General features: G+C 37.0%; 3 protein-coding genes across 3 annotated transcripts in view; all 3 read right to left on the minus strand.

Moving 5' to 3' along the window:
• Positions 1 to 16,695, minus strand: part of LOC126796014 (elongation factor 1-alpha-like) — a 136,886-nt gene that overhangs the window by 97,362 nt on the left and 22,829 nt on the right. The gene's annotated exons all lie outside the window — the stretch shown is intronic.
• LOC126796018 (aquaporin PIP1-3-like) lies at positions 1,022 to 3,664 on the minus strand. Its single transcript, XM_050522763.1, has 4 exons — positions 2,915 to 3,664; positions 2,168 to 2,463; positions 1,263 to 1,403; positions 1,022 to 1,165 (listed from the first exon to the last, which is right to left on the minus strand). Exons 1-4 carry the CDS (start codon positions 3,240 to 3,242, stop codon positions 1,070 to 1,072), a joined length of 861 nt encoding a protein of 286 aa, XP_050378720.1. The 5' UTR covers positions 3,243 to 3,664; the 3' UTR covers positions 1,022 to 1,069.
• Positions 4,905 to 9,814, minus strand: LOC126796009 (signal peptide peptidase-like 2). Its single transcript, XM_050522751.1, has 14 exons — positions 9,510 to 9,814; positions 8,657 to 8,815; positions 8,392 to 8,503; positions 7,965 to 8,084; positions 7,564 to 7,715; positions 7,280 to 7,462; positions 7,007 to 7,041; positions 6,579 to 6,735; positions 6,283 to 6,336; positions 6,086 to 6,178; positions 5,813 to 5,955; positions 5,598 to 5,668; positions 5,345 to 5,428; positions 4,905 to 5,203 (listed from the first exon to the last, which is right to left on the minus strand). The coding sequence occupies exons 1-14, from the start codon at positions 9,654 to 9,656 to the stop codon at positions 5,082 to 5,084; spliced, it is 1,632 nt and encodes a 543-aa protein (XP_050378708.1). The 5' UTR covers positions 9,657 to 9,814; the 3' UTR covers positions 4,905 to 5,081.

Here is a 16,695-nt window from a genome sequence, read left to right on the forward strand (position 1 = left end):
CTTGTGTAACACTTATGCACCAATTAACAAATTTTTGATGAAATAAATTCAATAAATATATTATTTTTGTTAAATAAAAAAAAGCCTTGTTTGGTCTTTCTCGACCTTATTTAACCCTATTTAGAGAGTCGGCCTGACCTGCCTTTTTAGCCCTAACGGAATGAGCTTTTAGGGTGAGCTAGAGTTTGCATATTGAAATCTCTGCTCTAAAATATGTTGACCAAAGTCAAGCCTGACCCCGACCCTATCCTACCCTAACGAAATGAGCCTTTATGGTGGGCTAGGGTTAGGGCCGGTCCTGGCCCAGCCCATGATGATCATTCGGCCAATTTCAAGCCCATCCTATATTCGGATCCTAAATCCACCGATACTAGCTAGTAGATGAAACAATGCTTTCGACTAGAAGATGTGAAATGAAGTTAAAAAGAGTGACAATAGTTCTGGATATGATCATTTATTTTTTACGTCTTTTACCCTGTACATAAAGAATGAAAATGATCTCTAGTTATAGCCTTATAGGCAAGCTGAAGGAATGGAATCCTCATCAGTCACTAGTTATGAGCAAGCTTTTGGAGAAGCTCTCGACTTATTTCGAACAGGGATGCAATCTTTCCAGTCCATTCTTTTTTTAAGAGAATGGGGAGGTGAAATTATTTCGTATGATTCAATTAAGTTTCTAGAGGTGTTCTCAGCACTTCTGTTGGGTTGTATAGGCTTTTGGTGTGCCATCAAATCAGGATGCAATGTCCTGAAAGATCATTAGTGGTCAAGTCTCGTTCTATTAAAACTTATACTTTTCAAGGGACATGAGACTCAGATCAGCATTATTGTGTAGCCTTAGACCAAATGATAAACAAAAAAAACCACCATAAGCAGCAAAAAAGAGCAGCACATAATTTACTAAGGAGATCAAGCATAAAAGAATCCTCCATTGAAAACATGTCGCAAACTTGCTGCATAAATTTACACATAATCTTTAGCATTAACACCAAAATAAAAGCTAAAAAAAAATCGAAAGAGTGGACTTGAAAGGTACACAGAGCTAGCTAGAGTGAGTCGCTGAGGAAGATTACGCCCTGGACTTGAAAGGAATGGCCCTGATGACAACCATGTGGTAGAAAGCGGCAAGTGCAGCACCAATGAATGGTCCAACCCAGAAGATCCACTGTGAACAGACAACAGAAATGTTGTTATGCAATTTGTCATAAAAACATAAATATAGTGAAATTGACAAGTGCCATGTTTAACCTTTAACAAAATACCTGGTCATCCCAAGCACGCTCCTTGTCATAGATGATGGCAGCTCCTAGACTCCTGGCAGGGTTGATGCCAGTTCCTGTAATGGGGATGGTAGCCAAGTGAACCAGGAACACTGCAAACCCAATTGGAAGAGGAGCCAAAATCTGCATGTATATACATTCCAAGTTAAAGACGGTTTAAATTTAATCCAGCACCTAACTATGATTAAATTTCTAAATTTAGTTAAACACAATTCAAATATACAGAAGTTTCTCATTGAGTTCTAAGAAGAAGTGTATAGGGATATTCAAGTTCGGAGTAACAATTCTGATGAATGCCAAGGAAGCAAGGAGCTCTTCAATATTTGCTATATACAATTGAGTAGATCCACAGTTCAAGCCAATCTTGTTATATATTACATGGTGGATCACATTGCCTTAAAGGAGGAGAGACCTTTGTCCTGGGACACTACTAAACCCTAAAGCATTTATACTCCCTTGGCTTAAAGGGGGAGGTATTGTTGTCCTGGGAAGCACTGTTAACCCTTTAACATTTGTACCTATACATACAACCCCAACCAGTGGGTCTTACTCTTACATGCATGTGAGTGATGTGACTATCTGATGTGAGACCCTTCAGACACAACACAGTTTTCCACCCAAAAGACACTACAACACTAACCAGTGACACTAGCAAACAAAGCAAGCACATGCAAATATCATGATCTTCCAGTGGGGCTTGAATTGCACAGACCAATTTAATGACTCAATCATTCAATCCACAGCCATTTCAACCATTCTCAGTGTATCAATAATAATGCCCAATTTTAGAATCCATAATATGAAACCTCTTAATCAATGTAAAACAGATGAGAATCTAGAAGCTGCAACCAACTTGATAGTTTGATATTTAGTAAAGAACTACTTACGGGAACATGAGAATCTCTTGCTTTCCTCTTAGCATCAGTAGCAGAGAAGACAGTGTAAACAAGCACAAAGGTGCCAACAATCTCAGCCCCAAGGCCATCACCCTTGGTGTAGCCATGGTTCACATAGTTGGCTCCACCACCCAGAAGCTCATACTGGGTCTTGTCGAAGCCCTTCACAACTCCAGCACCAGCAATGGCTCCAAGGGTCTGCATGATTATGTAGAACACAGCTCGGGTGAGGGAGAGCTTCCTTGCTAGGAACAGACCAAAGGTCACAGCAGGGTTGATGTGTCCACCTGTTTACACAAAAGTAACACAGATCTAATTACTGAAGGACCTCAGTTTCTAAGCATTATAGGTTGTATTAGATAAGTTTTCACTTCAGAAAAATTACATATTAAACAATCTCTAAGAGGAAAGATAAATTAAAAACAACAATTTCTGAAAAAAAAAAAGAACAAAGAAATAATCTTTAAGGCTGAAAAAGTGAAAATTAAAGAATAAAGAAACTCCACATCAATGATAGTCAAATTAGCAACCAAATAAATTCACCCAAAGTAAAAAGACATAACTTAGACACACAGCAAGTTCAATTTTCACTTAAAGCTTCTACCTTTAATTTAAGACTCCAAAACTAAAGGTATATTTATCAAATTGAACACACAGGTAAGTTGGTTTACGCTAAAAAGATGTCAACTTTAAATTAAAGACTGCAAATTTAAAGTGAGTGAGAAGCTAAAGCTTTACCTGAGATACCAGCAGTGCAGTATACCAGAGCAAATATCATACCACCAAAAGCCCAAGCAATTCCCTGAGTACCCACAGAGGCACACTTGGATGGTGCTCTGTTGACCCCCATAACAGTCAACACAGTGATGTAGAGGAACAAGAAAGTGGCCACAAACTCAGCAATCCCAGCTCTATAGAAAGACCATGAAGTGAGCTCATGAGCCTCAAACAATGGAGCTGGTGGTGGCTCCTTGTAGTCCTTGTGTGTCTGAGCTGATGTCCCCAAAGGTTGTCTCTCTGGGAACTTGGTGGCTCCTACATTGACATCCTCTTCCTTACCCTCCATTGTTGTTCCTCTCACTAAAGCTTTGTTTTCTCTCTCACTAAAATCTCAAAGCCAGAGGTAAAATGTGTTGAGTTGGTACTGCAGTGTGCGGATAAGGGTAGAGCTTTATAGCTGGGGTGTGTCTAGCTAGCTAGCTCTCTACTATGTGCCAAATAGGGTTCTGTTTTTTACTTCATGTTTAGTTTGATTTACCTTAAAGTTTGTGTGGCACTGCCTTAATAAAGGCTTGAACTAATGCAGTAATGCCATTATTAGCAAGCAATGTCTTGGAGAGGGTGTTATTAGAGGATGGTTAGGATGAAGTTGACTTGTTGTGTCTGCTCGGCAATGTTGTTTGTTCTTATCCCTGTTATTTTGATGTAGAGATGTAACTTTTGTGGCCAAGTTTGGTCATCCTCAGTATGTGGAGGAGAAAGATGGAGGTTCTTTCTTCATGGATGTCCTTTACCTTAACGAAGATTAGGTTTTGTATCAGAGATCTTTTTTTTTTGGTAATGAAAGAAACTTCATTAAGGGACCAGCCCGAGTATCAGAGATCAACAGAGAGTTACAGAGGCCAACGGGAAGGAGGGAGGGAAGTGTGTGGCATGGAGAAATTGGCGGTTTAATTTTTGAGACCGTTAGGATAGTGACACTACTTTTGTGAGCACGTGGACGCAAAAGGACAACATGAACCTACGGATATCACAAGTATCTGTGTCGTCCAACATGGACCCGGGTCCGGTTCTCTATCTTCACAGAAAGGGAGGGTGAATTCAAAGGTAAGCTAGGTGAAACTGACCAAGTTTTTCCAGTTTTACCTCACTCAAAAGAAAGATAAAACTAACGTGTCATGGTTCGAAGGTTATGAAATTTAAGTTTGTATGGCCTAGTTGTTTGAATGCCTGAATTGAATTCTCATTAGATTGTTTGGTAAGAATACCCTACCTGTCCTTGGATGTGTTGTAATAATACCTACCAAGAACTGCATGCCCTTGCCTTCATCCCTATTTCTCCACCTTTTCTTTCTGGGAACCAATTGTCATTCAGAACTGTAAACTAGTAACGTGAAGCTTTATACAAGTAAATTGGGGATAGTAGGGCCTGGACAACTCATACTCGTATGGGATTAGCCATTCTTCCTCTTGTTCCAGATCTTCTGCTATGCCCTATCTCAACCCCACAAATGCATGCAGCCTTCATTTGGTCCCCTGCCAACCATTTTCCGTTTTTGTGAGACTGCAAACCTCAGAAAAATGAACACTACATGTAGAAAAGGTTGTATATATCCCAAATAACCCATATAACAAAAAGGGGAATCAAGAAAAGAAATCCGATAGCATGGCAGTTTTCCTCATGTTGCTATGTATCTTTTGTATTCTACATCTTTACTGTTTCAAAATAGATACCTGCTTGGAGCTAGACTAATTCTCTGTTTGAAACAAAAGGAAATGAAAAGAAGGGTATTCTAAAAAAAATGAAATAAAAGGTGAAACCATTTGGTTTCAAGTTTTGTGTTTAAATCTTTTCAAGGCATGTGGTCCTTGTGGATCATGTTGTACGCCTTTAATGTCACATATGGTTATGTCTGGTGATATCAGAAGTTTGGCATCCAGGTAAAGCAACAGTGATTGGTTGGTTATGTGACTTATGTCAAATGCAATCGTAGTTATGAAGCATTCATCAAGGAGTTTGGCAAACTCAAAATGCCATATGAATTCTATTTTTAACTAGATGCCAAATACGCTTACATACAGGAAAAGCTACTGTAAACTTGTAAAATCTGGTGTCACATTTCTTTCTACGGATTACACATTGCAAACACTACCTTATCATACAAAGAACAAGTGTTCTTACTATTTAGTCTTCCCTCAGTTCTTGACTGTGTTCAAGTCGGACATGTGGGCATAGCCTTTCTGGCTCCCCTCTACTCCACAAAATAGGCAAGTCACCTCTCTTCTTCCCTAATGTCAGCAAGGTTCCTGCATTCAAGTGTAGAATGACGGTCAGTATAACCAACCATCTCGCACCCCTATCATTTTGCGAGCTAATATGCCTATTTTAATTTAAAAGAACAGGGTGAAGTGGGACTGGTTGTACTGAACAAGTCAGAATTGGTTTACCTAGGGTAAATGGAACAATGTAAAGGAGTGCTGGTTGGCCATGACCATCCATCAAGTTTAATGCTACATATGTGATGAGAAGACCTGCATAAGAATTGGAAAAATCAAATGCATGTCTTTCAGGGAAACACATGTAAAAAGTCTGGTAGAGGAGTTTAGTAGTATATAAATTGCCATAAATAAGTCAATATTTCATGATGATAAAGTGAATCTGTTCATGATGATAAAGTGAATCTGTTTAGAATTTAGTTACCTAATCCATAAGCAATCATTGCCCACAAGAAGTACCCAGCTCGCAAACTCTTACTTGCCAACCAATCATATCTGCAATCAAGAGTCAACAGTAGAACTTTGTTATATGTCTTTCAATTCATACAACCAGAGGTCAAGATTTGATATATGAGATTATGGGAAATTGTTGAAAACAAGTCTTTTCTCCACAAATTAAGATAGGCTGCAATGCTCAACCTAAGTGAGAACGCCACAAGCAGGCCTGGTAATAGGATGTCACCAAATCCTATAATGCTATAACCACCCCATGGATCAAACATGCGGGGAATCTTGAGTAGCATTGGAATACCATCTTCTCCACTTCTGTCACCACGAGCTACCTGCAAACAAATATAATGTGTTAAAAAAAAAACTTCAGAGCATTCAGGTCATCAGATAGCCGAACTCATCCATATGCAAGTATTAATCAAAGATGGAGCAAGGAGAGAAAGGCATACAAGGATCCCTTACCACAATCATCACACTTTCATGGAACACCTTCTTAGAAACAAAGACCCAGAAAATGTCATACAAGAATGCACAACTGAGGAGGACCGTACCCACCTGATTACAAAAGAGCCCCACATCAGTTTAACATCCATTTCATTAGACTTTGACACAAATAGCTTCTGCCCACTTACAAAGAATCAACAAGGTTGAATTATTACCTTGAGATTGGGTATCCGAACAATTTGCAAAACTGTGATTATCAGTGCAATTCCCTGATCCAAATATCAACAGAAGTAAGACCATGAATAGTCAATCATTCGCCCGTCAGCTTTTGGAATAACCAAAGTTCTGTTCTTTACAACATTTTTTAAGGGAAGAAGTAGAAGTTGGGCTCCTATTTGGAGGATATGTGTGGCTGTACCAACGGCACTATGCCACAGCCATGCGATAGCCACACATTTAAGGGCACAAAGATTATGATTACACAGAAAAGGAGAAGGTAAGCTTATCTTACAAGTATATCTTGGCCAATCCAGGCAAAGGAAACAGTGCGGAAAACTGCCCAGAGAACAGCAAACGCTATGCAGAATGGAGAAACAGCCAAAGTTAAGTATGAGATTGCTCCCAGGAGAGGTAATTTGATGTATGCCTCTCCGGTCCGTTTAAACCACCTGGATAAGTATGAGATTAGTTTAAGGCAGTAAACAGGATGTCACTGCATGAGAGGTATGCACCACCAATTTTCTCATTTAAAGTATTACAAGATTAAGCCACATGCTTTACAAACATTGATGAACAACTCGTAATATAGTTTTTCCAATTAAATACCCAAGAATTAGAAGTGACAGCCCTCAAGTGCATTGTGGCTATCTTGGTATTTAAAAGAGAATTTTCATAAAATTCCAGGCATTATATTCCAGTAAGAAAGGAAACTGATCATACCTCGACAACAGAGACACCAAGCAAGTTTGCAAGCCCTGGATACAAAACAATGAAGTAAGATTTGCCACAAGTGGAATAAACTATTGGACAAAGCAATGAGTGCAAGTTACATAATGCCAGATACGTTCAGATTACACACACACATTGGACCATTAATTTTTCCTGTGCATATGCTGGAAGTTGAGATGAAGTCCTAGTATATGTAAAGTTAAATACAATTTTGAGTATACAGATAAACAATAAATTGATAGTTAGAGTTGAGAGCACTTGTACCTCTACACCACCTATACAGAAAAGAACAACCAAAAGCTCAATGAACCAGGCTGACATAAGCTTGTACAGTATGACCAAGAAGCATGAAGCAATAATGACAAACAAGACTGCTGATGTTGTACTGATATCTACAATACCGGCACCTAAAGGTGCTTTTGCAGTTGTAGTTTCATCAGCACCATCCTACAAGTCAGAAAAAATTGTAATCAAATACGTGATGATTTAAAAAACTATTCAAATAAATAGAACCTTTCACTATGTATTTAAATTTGCCAAAAGGTTACCTTTAACAACTTTTCGTGTTCAATAGCTGCTTCTCTGGCACTCCATGCAGACCAATAAGATGCACACAAGATGGTGCCAACTGCCATCAACCATAAAAATACTTCTGCAATGTCAACCACTGGCCTTCGTGGAGAGTACAACTGCACAGACACTATAGAGAAAGTAACATTAACCAAAACCATATTACATGCACATGGATTCCCATAAAGATGGTAAAAATATGGATACCCCAAGGGAAACAACTAAACTGTAATACCTAGCAGCAGAAAACTTAAGACGGACATGTCGGTTATTTGATAGAAAAAGCTATGGCTTAGAAATCATCGGACTAGCAAAAAGCTAAACCAAAATTATTACAATTTATGTGGCATGCACATCATCAGAGGATAGAAGAGCTTACCCACTGCATTGCTCAGTAACATTCTTTCCAAGGTCACACCAGCATCCTGTGGGAGCATGACAGCAGGTATGTGTATATCTAGTGCAGTTTCATCTGGCTCGCACACCATCTTGTAAAGTTCTGCAGTAAAAAGAGACTGGTTTGACATGAAAATGTTGCAACTTACATTATATATTCTTTAAATCAGATACTTAAAATGAAACAGCAGCAATAATCTCATTTTTTTAACTGCCAGTCCCATGACTGTGCAAAATGCCCTGCGCATTCAAACTCCCAAAGATTGAGTGTTTGATTTTGCTTCCATCCATGCACATCGGCACCCCAACCTTTACATGTATACATAATATGCATACAATATACTGAAGCTTATTTGACACAGCATGAATAATCAACACATGCATCATACATTGAAAACTGTATTGTTTACCTTTCTGGTTGTTTATAATAAGCAATGCCGAGGCATTAGCAGCTTGAGCATAATTTGCTTTGGTTGTGAATTTACAGTGGCCCCGGTCGACCATAATGACATCCCGAGCCAACTACACAACATTTAAATGAAAAAGATTGATTTGGAAAACATATAAGCTTCTTTTTTTTTATGTGTTCCTCAATGTCTAAAGATAAAAGTGAAATTGGTGAAATACAGTGTTTTCTTCTCCAAAAAAAAAAAGATATAGGTGAAATCTAATAACCTTATTTTTAGGTGGACTGCAGCAATCTCGAGGATTTGAAAGAATAAGGCGAGTTTGGTTTGCCTTCTTCTCTTTTGATTCAATGGTCCTTCCAAATCTAGCACCCACACCAACAAACTCATTAGCCTCAACACCATCCACCCACGTTTGTACCTTAACCTGGAGTACAGTTTGTGACAAATCAATAACTTGCATTTGACAGATATGATGCATCTACAGTAAATTTCACTAAACCCTATAGCATAGACATATTTGACGAAAACATCTTCAAACATTCCCACCCAATCAGAGGACCAGGTTTCAGCAACTACAACAACCAAAAGGATGTTGAAGAACAAAGAAATTCCATGATTCTGAACCTAAACAACTATGAAGCTTTGGGATAGTTTCTCCCTTCTACTCTTCAGACTTCCCAAAACATTGCCTGGATTACCATTACCACTACCAGTTTTTCATTTTATAATCAATGTACAATTCAACTAAAAAAGAAATCAAAAACATCACCAAAGTCAATAAGCTTGTTAAAGGCATACAACTAAAACTCAACCCCAAGTTCCTCCAGTAGACATTTACATAGTAAGTTATATTCATGTCAAACTGAGTAAACCAAATTAATGAACCACAATCCATTGAGCCAATTCCAATCCAAAAACAACATAAAACCACATGCAAATCCATTACTTCCACTTCATGAGGTTCCCCAACGCCTCCAAACTACACAAACGTCAATTCTTTAAAATCACCACATCATTTTTCTTCCACAAACAAACTCCCAACCCCAAAAACAGCATAGACCCAGTAGCCAAAACCTAAACAAGAAAAGGGTCAGCCAAAAAAAGCAGCATTAGCTTACCAAAACGAAATCGTTGGCACAACCAGGCTTCTTTGGAGCCGTGTTGTCAACATGCCTTATATCCCCAGCTTCTACAGAGCTGGAAGTACAGACCACTACAATCAAAGCTGAAACAATCACCAACCCACAAAGCCTCTGCAAATCCATGACTCACTGGAACCTCAAGAACACTTGTGGGTCCTCTTCCTCTGCATCAAAGCTTCAAGCTTTGAGATAGAAACAGAGGAAAGGTGAAGACTTTGAAGCTTTGTGAAGCTTGCTGATAACAGAAATGAGGTTTTACTATATGAAATAAATAATTGGAGAGAAAACACAGAAGGAAAAAAAACTGAGCCTTTGGATCTACTAAGGTGTTTTTGTTGCAGTTGGGTGACATTTGACCTGAAAAACAAAGACAAACCAAACGGTGCGTTTAGTTTGGCTTGACAGACATAACCCGAGTTTGGGTTTCCGTACGTTCACGCAGTTCAAGACACTGGAACATGCATCTGATCTAGGTTTGGTTGTTTGATTAATCATATTTGATAACAGATAAAAAAAAAGGGTTTATAAGTAAGAATCCTTCTCTATAATCAGTATAATGTGCTTCAGTTTCTAATCTATCCCAAAAGAAAATAAATCGTGCTTTGGTGGTGTGAAATGATGTAGAACTGAAGAAGTATAGCCTTGATCAATAAAAGAATCAGCTTTAATTCCACAGCATTTCGATTTTTCACCGTAAAAACTAATGATCCACTTGTAACTTGTGACAAAATTAGATATAGAAGTCTAAACGTAAATTTGGGAGCCACAAAATCTCCACCTATACCAAGGAGACTCCTACTCCGGCAAATTGACAACAACGTGGTACAACAGCGTTGGCATATCAGCTGGATTGGCAGCTCAAAACCCACAGACAATTACCATATGCTCGAGTGAACTCCGCCCTCCTAAAGAGTGATTAGATATTGTGGTATTGACTTTAACTTACTGTATAGATAGAATTTCAAAATTTGTGATCAAACATGTAAATCATGCTCTTAATATATTCAATTTGATAGGTAAGCATGATTAAGACAATGAAGAATTTTAAAAATTTGTGAATTATATCGAGTATTAATTAATAATGGATTAAATACTTGTGACACCCTATACTTTAGGTGTAAAAACAGTTTTGTCCTTCTACTTTCAAATTTAATCTGTATATCATTTAACTCTTATTTTTTAACAGTTTTGTCCTTCTACTTTCAAATTAAATCTGTATATCCTTTAACTCTTACTTTTTAACAGTTTTGTCCTTTTTTTAACAGTTTTGTCTAGGGGTGACAATGGTATAGAAAACCATTCCAACCAATTCATATACCAACCGTACCAAATATTTGGTACATGGTATATGGTACAGTATACAGTACCAATATTAAAAATACGGTAGGTAGGTGGTATAGATTTTCCATATACCATGGTATATCGTACCTACCAACTTATATTATATTAAATTATTTAATTAAAAAATATATGTATATATCTTTAAATTTCAATTGTAGATTTATTGAAAAATAAATCCAAACCATATATATCTACTAACCTTAATCTAATATCTCTGAGTTTCTTTCTCAAGTACACTATTTTTCTCGTCTTCAATTTCTTTATTTAATTATGAATGGATCGATTCAATCGAATTCCCAGGTACAAATCCTTAGACCTATCAGTAGCACCATCACTGCTTACAACATGTCAACATATATCGCATTTAAACCTATCATTTATTTTTTCAATTGTTTCGAGAATTCATAAGTACTTTAACAGTTTGACTATTTGGACTTTGACTTTCTATTTATGACTTTGTATTTGGTAATTTGGTTGAAGTTATATAAGACTTTGGAATTCTATTGTTATTTCACTTATTTATTATTATTTATTTGGGTTGGGCCTTAAAATTTTTGGGCCTTAAATATATTGGTACAAGCCCATTACCAACCGTACCAACCGAGTACCAACCGTACCACTTAATTGGTATACCAACGTTATTGGTTGGTATAAATTGTGGATTTTTCATACCAAATATATATTGGTTGGTATATGGTATTGGAAAATTAAGACTGGTATACCAACCAATCCAGCCCTAGTTTTGTCAATTCTGTTAGTTGACCGTCAAAAAATTCTGTTAAACCGTTAAAATGCCTAGAATACCCCAAATTCAAATCAGATTTTTTTCTTTCTTTTCTTATGCCGTTTTTATTTTCTCTTTTGGTTTTTCTTGTTTTTAAATTTAATTCATCATATGTTCTATCAAATATATATAATTGTAATTAACACAAATTATCAAATTAATTGTAAACAAGAGAATGACGATCTTGCTCCCTATCAAGTTATCTGTAATTTTGTTAAACGTTTGCGAGAACTTGGAGCAGATGTAAAACAAGTAAAATGAAATGACTCTCTTCATGTAGGTGTGCTTCAAAACTCAAACTTAGAGCGAATGATAGTTAATGCATTGCTTGAAAACTTTATTACTAGTAATTGCACTCTATTTAAAATTATAATCTAATCATTGTCGTACGACAAGAGGTTTACTTTTTAACCTTTTTTCTTCCTTTGATCAGAGCACCCAAGCCCATTGTTGGAAATTTTGTTAATTTGCTTGTGCAGTAAGAGGAGAATTAATGACAATTTCTTAACATCAAGTTGGAAATAAATAATTTAAAACTATTTTTGCATCAAAGTATGGTTATGATAGTAGAAGTCTTTTTGTCTTAGCATTGTAGAAAATAATTAAAATATGTTTGTAGAGCATCATAATATAAAGGAAGTTTCTAGCTGGATTTGAGTACTGACACTCACATGTCATTTTAGGCATTATCCAATTGATTATAAGATGTTTACAATTAGTTTGATGATTTGTGTTGATTACAATTATATATATTTAATAACAGATATGATGAATTAAATTTAAAAAATAAAAATAAAAAGAAGGACCAAAAGAGAAAATAAAAAAAGACATAAAAAAAACAAATCTTATTTGAATTGGGGGTATTCTAGACATTTTAACGGCTTAACAGAATTTTTTAACGGTCAACTAACGGAATAGACAAAACTGTTAAAAATAAGAGTTAAATGATATATAGATTAAATTTGAAAGTAGAAGAGCAAAACTGTTTTTACACCTAAAATATAGGGTGTCACAAGTATTTAATCCATTAATAATTGATGGAAGTATGACTTGATGTTATTAACATTCCACTTTGATATAAAGAAAATTTTCAGCGGTCTATCTAAGTTGCCTGAAATATGATAAGAACTATAATCTCATGTAATAAAACAAAGTTTCTGTCTTTACTCCATGCAACTTCCAATTCTTCTTCACAGAAAAACTCGATAGTTTATGGATTATTGCATAGAAGTCCTCGACAAAGACGTGTCTGGATGGTCATTGTGTTTTGTTGTTGTTCAAATGGCATGTGCTGTGTTTAACACATGAACTTTAAAAAAAATATCATTCTATTTATTTCATTGATCATTCTGGATGTTCGCGTGTAAATATATCCGGATTGTCGTGTATTTACGCACCGCATCTGGATGTTGTCGTGTATTTATACACCGTATACTGCATGCATAGCGAAAAAAGAAAAATAAATGATCCATTGTTGCAATAATACAGTCCTTCCCTGCTTTTCTTTTCCAATTTTCTTGTTAATCTTTTCAAAGGAGTTTCATTTCAAAGTCTTGGTCTACCCTTTTGCTCTGGAGGAGTAGATCAAGCTTGACGACCACCTAGCTGGTCATTAGTGGCAGGCAAACAAGTATATATAAGAGGCTTTTGCTACAGAACCAAATAGTGTTGCAGAGAATTTCAAAGATTCACAGAACAGATCAATAGCTTGACAAAGAAGTAACAAGAATATTTTCACTAACAGATCATCCAAATCTTAAAAAAGAGTATTTACAACCCACTATTCCATTATCTCAGATTCTCAGCACCAAAGATCAACATCTACTTGCCAAGAAGACTTATCCTACAATGAGATCGGGAAAGCTAATCAATAGAATACGTTTCCTAAAGAAAACAAAGGAAATTTTGGTTCAAAATATCAAAATGATCAAAGACATCAGAAAGGGTAAGGGGAGATTGCACTAGACTATTTCTTGCTTTGAAACAACTTGGTACAGAAAGCAGTCTATAACAGACGTTAGACTCCTGTCAGTCCTGCGAGTCCTGACCATTTTCAAAGCCTTCTATAACATGCACTACTTTTTGAACATATTGCCCTGTTCAAGGTCTCCTCTTTGAATTGCTTGAAGAGTACCTTGAGGTTTACTAATAGAACGACTGAGAAAATTGTTGTAAACATAGCCTTCAGGTACAGCATAGCTTCCTCCGCAGAACATCTTGGCTCCTTCATTCATCCTCAAATCCCTTGTGCTCTTTTCATCCCGAGGAAGATATCTCATACTTGGTTGGGTTGGAAAGCTATCCATACCTTGATGAGTTGCAACTGGGAACCCAGTTCCAAAACTTGAACTAGGGATGTTTTGCCTATCAATATAACTCACATTTCGGGAGCCTATATGAGCAATGCTTCCATTTCTTCCTTGGTGACTCATGCTTGTAAAGTTGCCATAATGAGAATTTACTTTGAGCATTATGTTTGCTTTCTCATAGTTCATGCCTAATCTGTTCCCGGCAACTGTTGGTTGAATATAACTATATGAAGAAGTGCCAAGGATATGGTTTTCACCATAAAGCCTAGTTAACACAGAGGGTGATGATAAATACATGGAAGAAGCTACCTGACTGGAAACATTGGACGAAAAACTTGACTCATTAGGTACTGTCAACCTCACTCCTCTTTCTATTTCAGATGATGCAACAGGTCCAATATCACGAATACAATCAACTTGATGTTCCATCCATGATTGGCAATTATTGGATTGGGCTCTCTCTTTCCCCTTCAAAGGACTCTCCAAAGACCTGCCACTGTAATTTTGAGGTCTTACACCTAATAGATAGTTTGTCTGATGCTGCATCTGGACATTAAGATCTGTGGAACAGAACTGAAAATTTGGCTTCACAAATGAACCAAACTTTTCCATTGGCATCAAGGCTCTACTGGCTTGGCCATTATTAACTTGTTCTCCGAGTATCTGATAGCCATTATCACAACCAGTTGCTTGATTGCTTTTAGCCGTACCCTCCAAAGATCCAATATTACAATTTTGAGCTCTCATGCCAATTTCGAAGTTGTTTTGACATTGCACTTGATCATCGGCTAGTTCAACATTCTTCTGATGCTGCACTTGGATTGTCTCCTTCAAGTTGTTTTGATGTCGTGCAAATACATTATCCTTCAAGTTGGTCTGAAGTGGCACCATTACATCTTTCCAAGACTTATTTTCATCACGAATCAGAATACTTTCTTCAAACTTTCTTTTGTTATTCACTTGTTTATTTTCCTCAGAGGTGTTATTCTCAACGTATTCTCCATGTTGCACTAGGAGACCTTTCCCATGAATGCTTCCTTCTCTCTGTTCAAGAGGTGGAAGAATATCATCCGCCACCAATTTGTCCATCTCCTGCCTCATCCAATGAAACAAGTTTTCTCTTGTCAGTCTAAGATCCTCTAATAAGGACTCCCTGAATTTCTTAATCTCATCCATAACAGCAGGCTCGTAAACACTAGTTTTACTCTTTTTTCTACTGCCTTCTTCATGAGAATCCCTCTGTGTTCCATCATGAATTGAAGGATCCTTTCTACTCCTTTGGGAGTGCACACTTCTGCATTTTCCAGACATCGGTTCAACCTTAGTATGATCATTGTTCTTGACATTCTGCTCAACTCCATGAGTTCCATTTTCTTCATCATTTTCAACCGAAATCAAAGGAGAAACCAGTTTATGCTTCTTGTGGGCCGCCTCACTACTTGATTTGGATTCATCACTCGAAGAACCATCATCATTGTCCTTCCTCCTAAACTCCCACCTCAGGTCGTTACTCATAATAGAGCTGAGCGGCAACAGATCAGCGTTACTCGGTTGGTATCTAAAGAACTGTGAATGAACACAAACACCAAAAAATATTGAACCGACACTATGAGAACCGGCTATGAATACCCCAATTTAATTTTGAAGCACATAACTTTTTGGCGACAATACCATCCACTTGAGATTTAATTCCAGATAAGATTAGACATATGATTATCTAGACGTCGAATTTGCGTGGAATGTGTCCTTGCTTTACTTTCAAACCTGCCAAAATGAGAAGCCAATGCAAATTCGAATGAAAAACTGGTTTTTAGATAGATTAATCATCAGAAACATAGCTGAATCATAATCACAGAACAAACAACCTTAATATACTCATGAATGAATGAAAGAGAAAAACCTAGCAGAAATAGAGTCACTTGGAGAAATTTCATCCCTAAATGAATAATTAGATCCAATATTTCAAACACCATCCCAAGAAAACATGATACGAAGTTATAGTGCAACAAACCTCAATTCCGAGGGACACATTTAATGCAATTGATCGAAAAAAAAATCAGGTTAAGAATCCCATTTCAAACACAAGAGCAGCAACAGCCAAAAAAGACATGCACAGAAAGCTATCTTTTTTATCAATCTGCAAAAGCCTCACTAGCTCAAGAACACTAATCCGGGGACAGTGATCAATAATAAAATTGCAAAACTCACATGCAAGAAGCAACTAAGATCCATCAATCTCCAATAATCATCAGAGAAATAACAACAGCAAACCATTAAGAAAACCCTGATATGCACAATAATCCTATGGTATCTCCAAAACCCAGAAAAATGATCACAAAAGTTTGAAATTTTGGAATCCAAAAATCATCAACAGTAGTAATGGTAGACAACAGAGACAAACCATGAAAGCACCAGTGGATGGAATGTTGATGAAAGCATGAAACTTCTCTCTGCTGATCCTGATCCTTAAGCACATGTGATCAAAGTAGCGTTTTGGCCTCAGACCATATGATATCTCATTCTAGGTCTTTTTAGAAGGAAACCAGCAATACCTGTGGGCTGTTTGCACTGTGTGATGCTCAGTGAGTGAAGGAGTGAGAGAGAAAGTAATGGGGGTGTTCTTTCCTATTGGGCATTTGATATTTCCTATAAATTCAATTTGGTACAGGAATTTATAGTCTGGAGGTGGGTAATGGCTCTGGGTTTTGGTAAGTGAAATGTTGTTTAT

Source organism: Argentina anserina, chromosome 5, assembly GCF_933775445.1.
Source record: "Argentina anserina chromosome 5, drPotAnse1.1, whole genome shotgun sequence".
Classification (NCBI taxonomy): domain Eukaryota; kingdom Viridiplantae; phylum Streptophyta; class Magnoliopsida; order Rosales; family Rosaceae; genus Argentina; species Argentina anserina.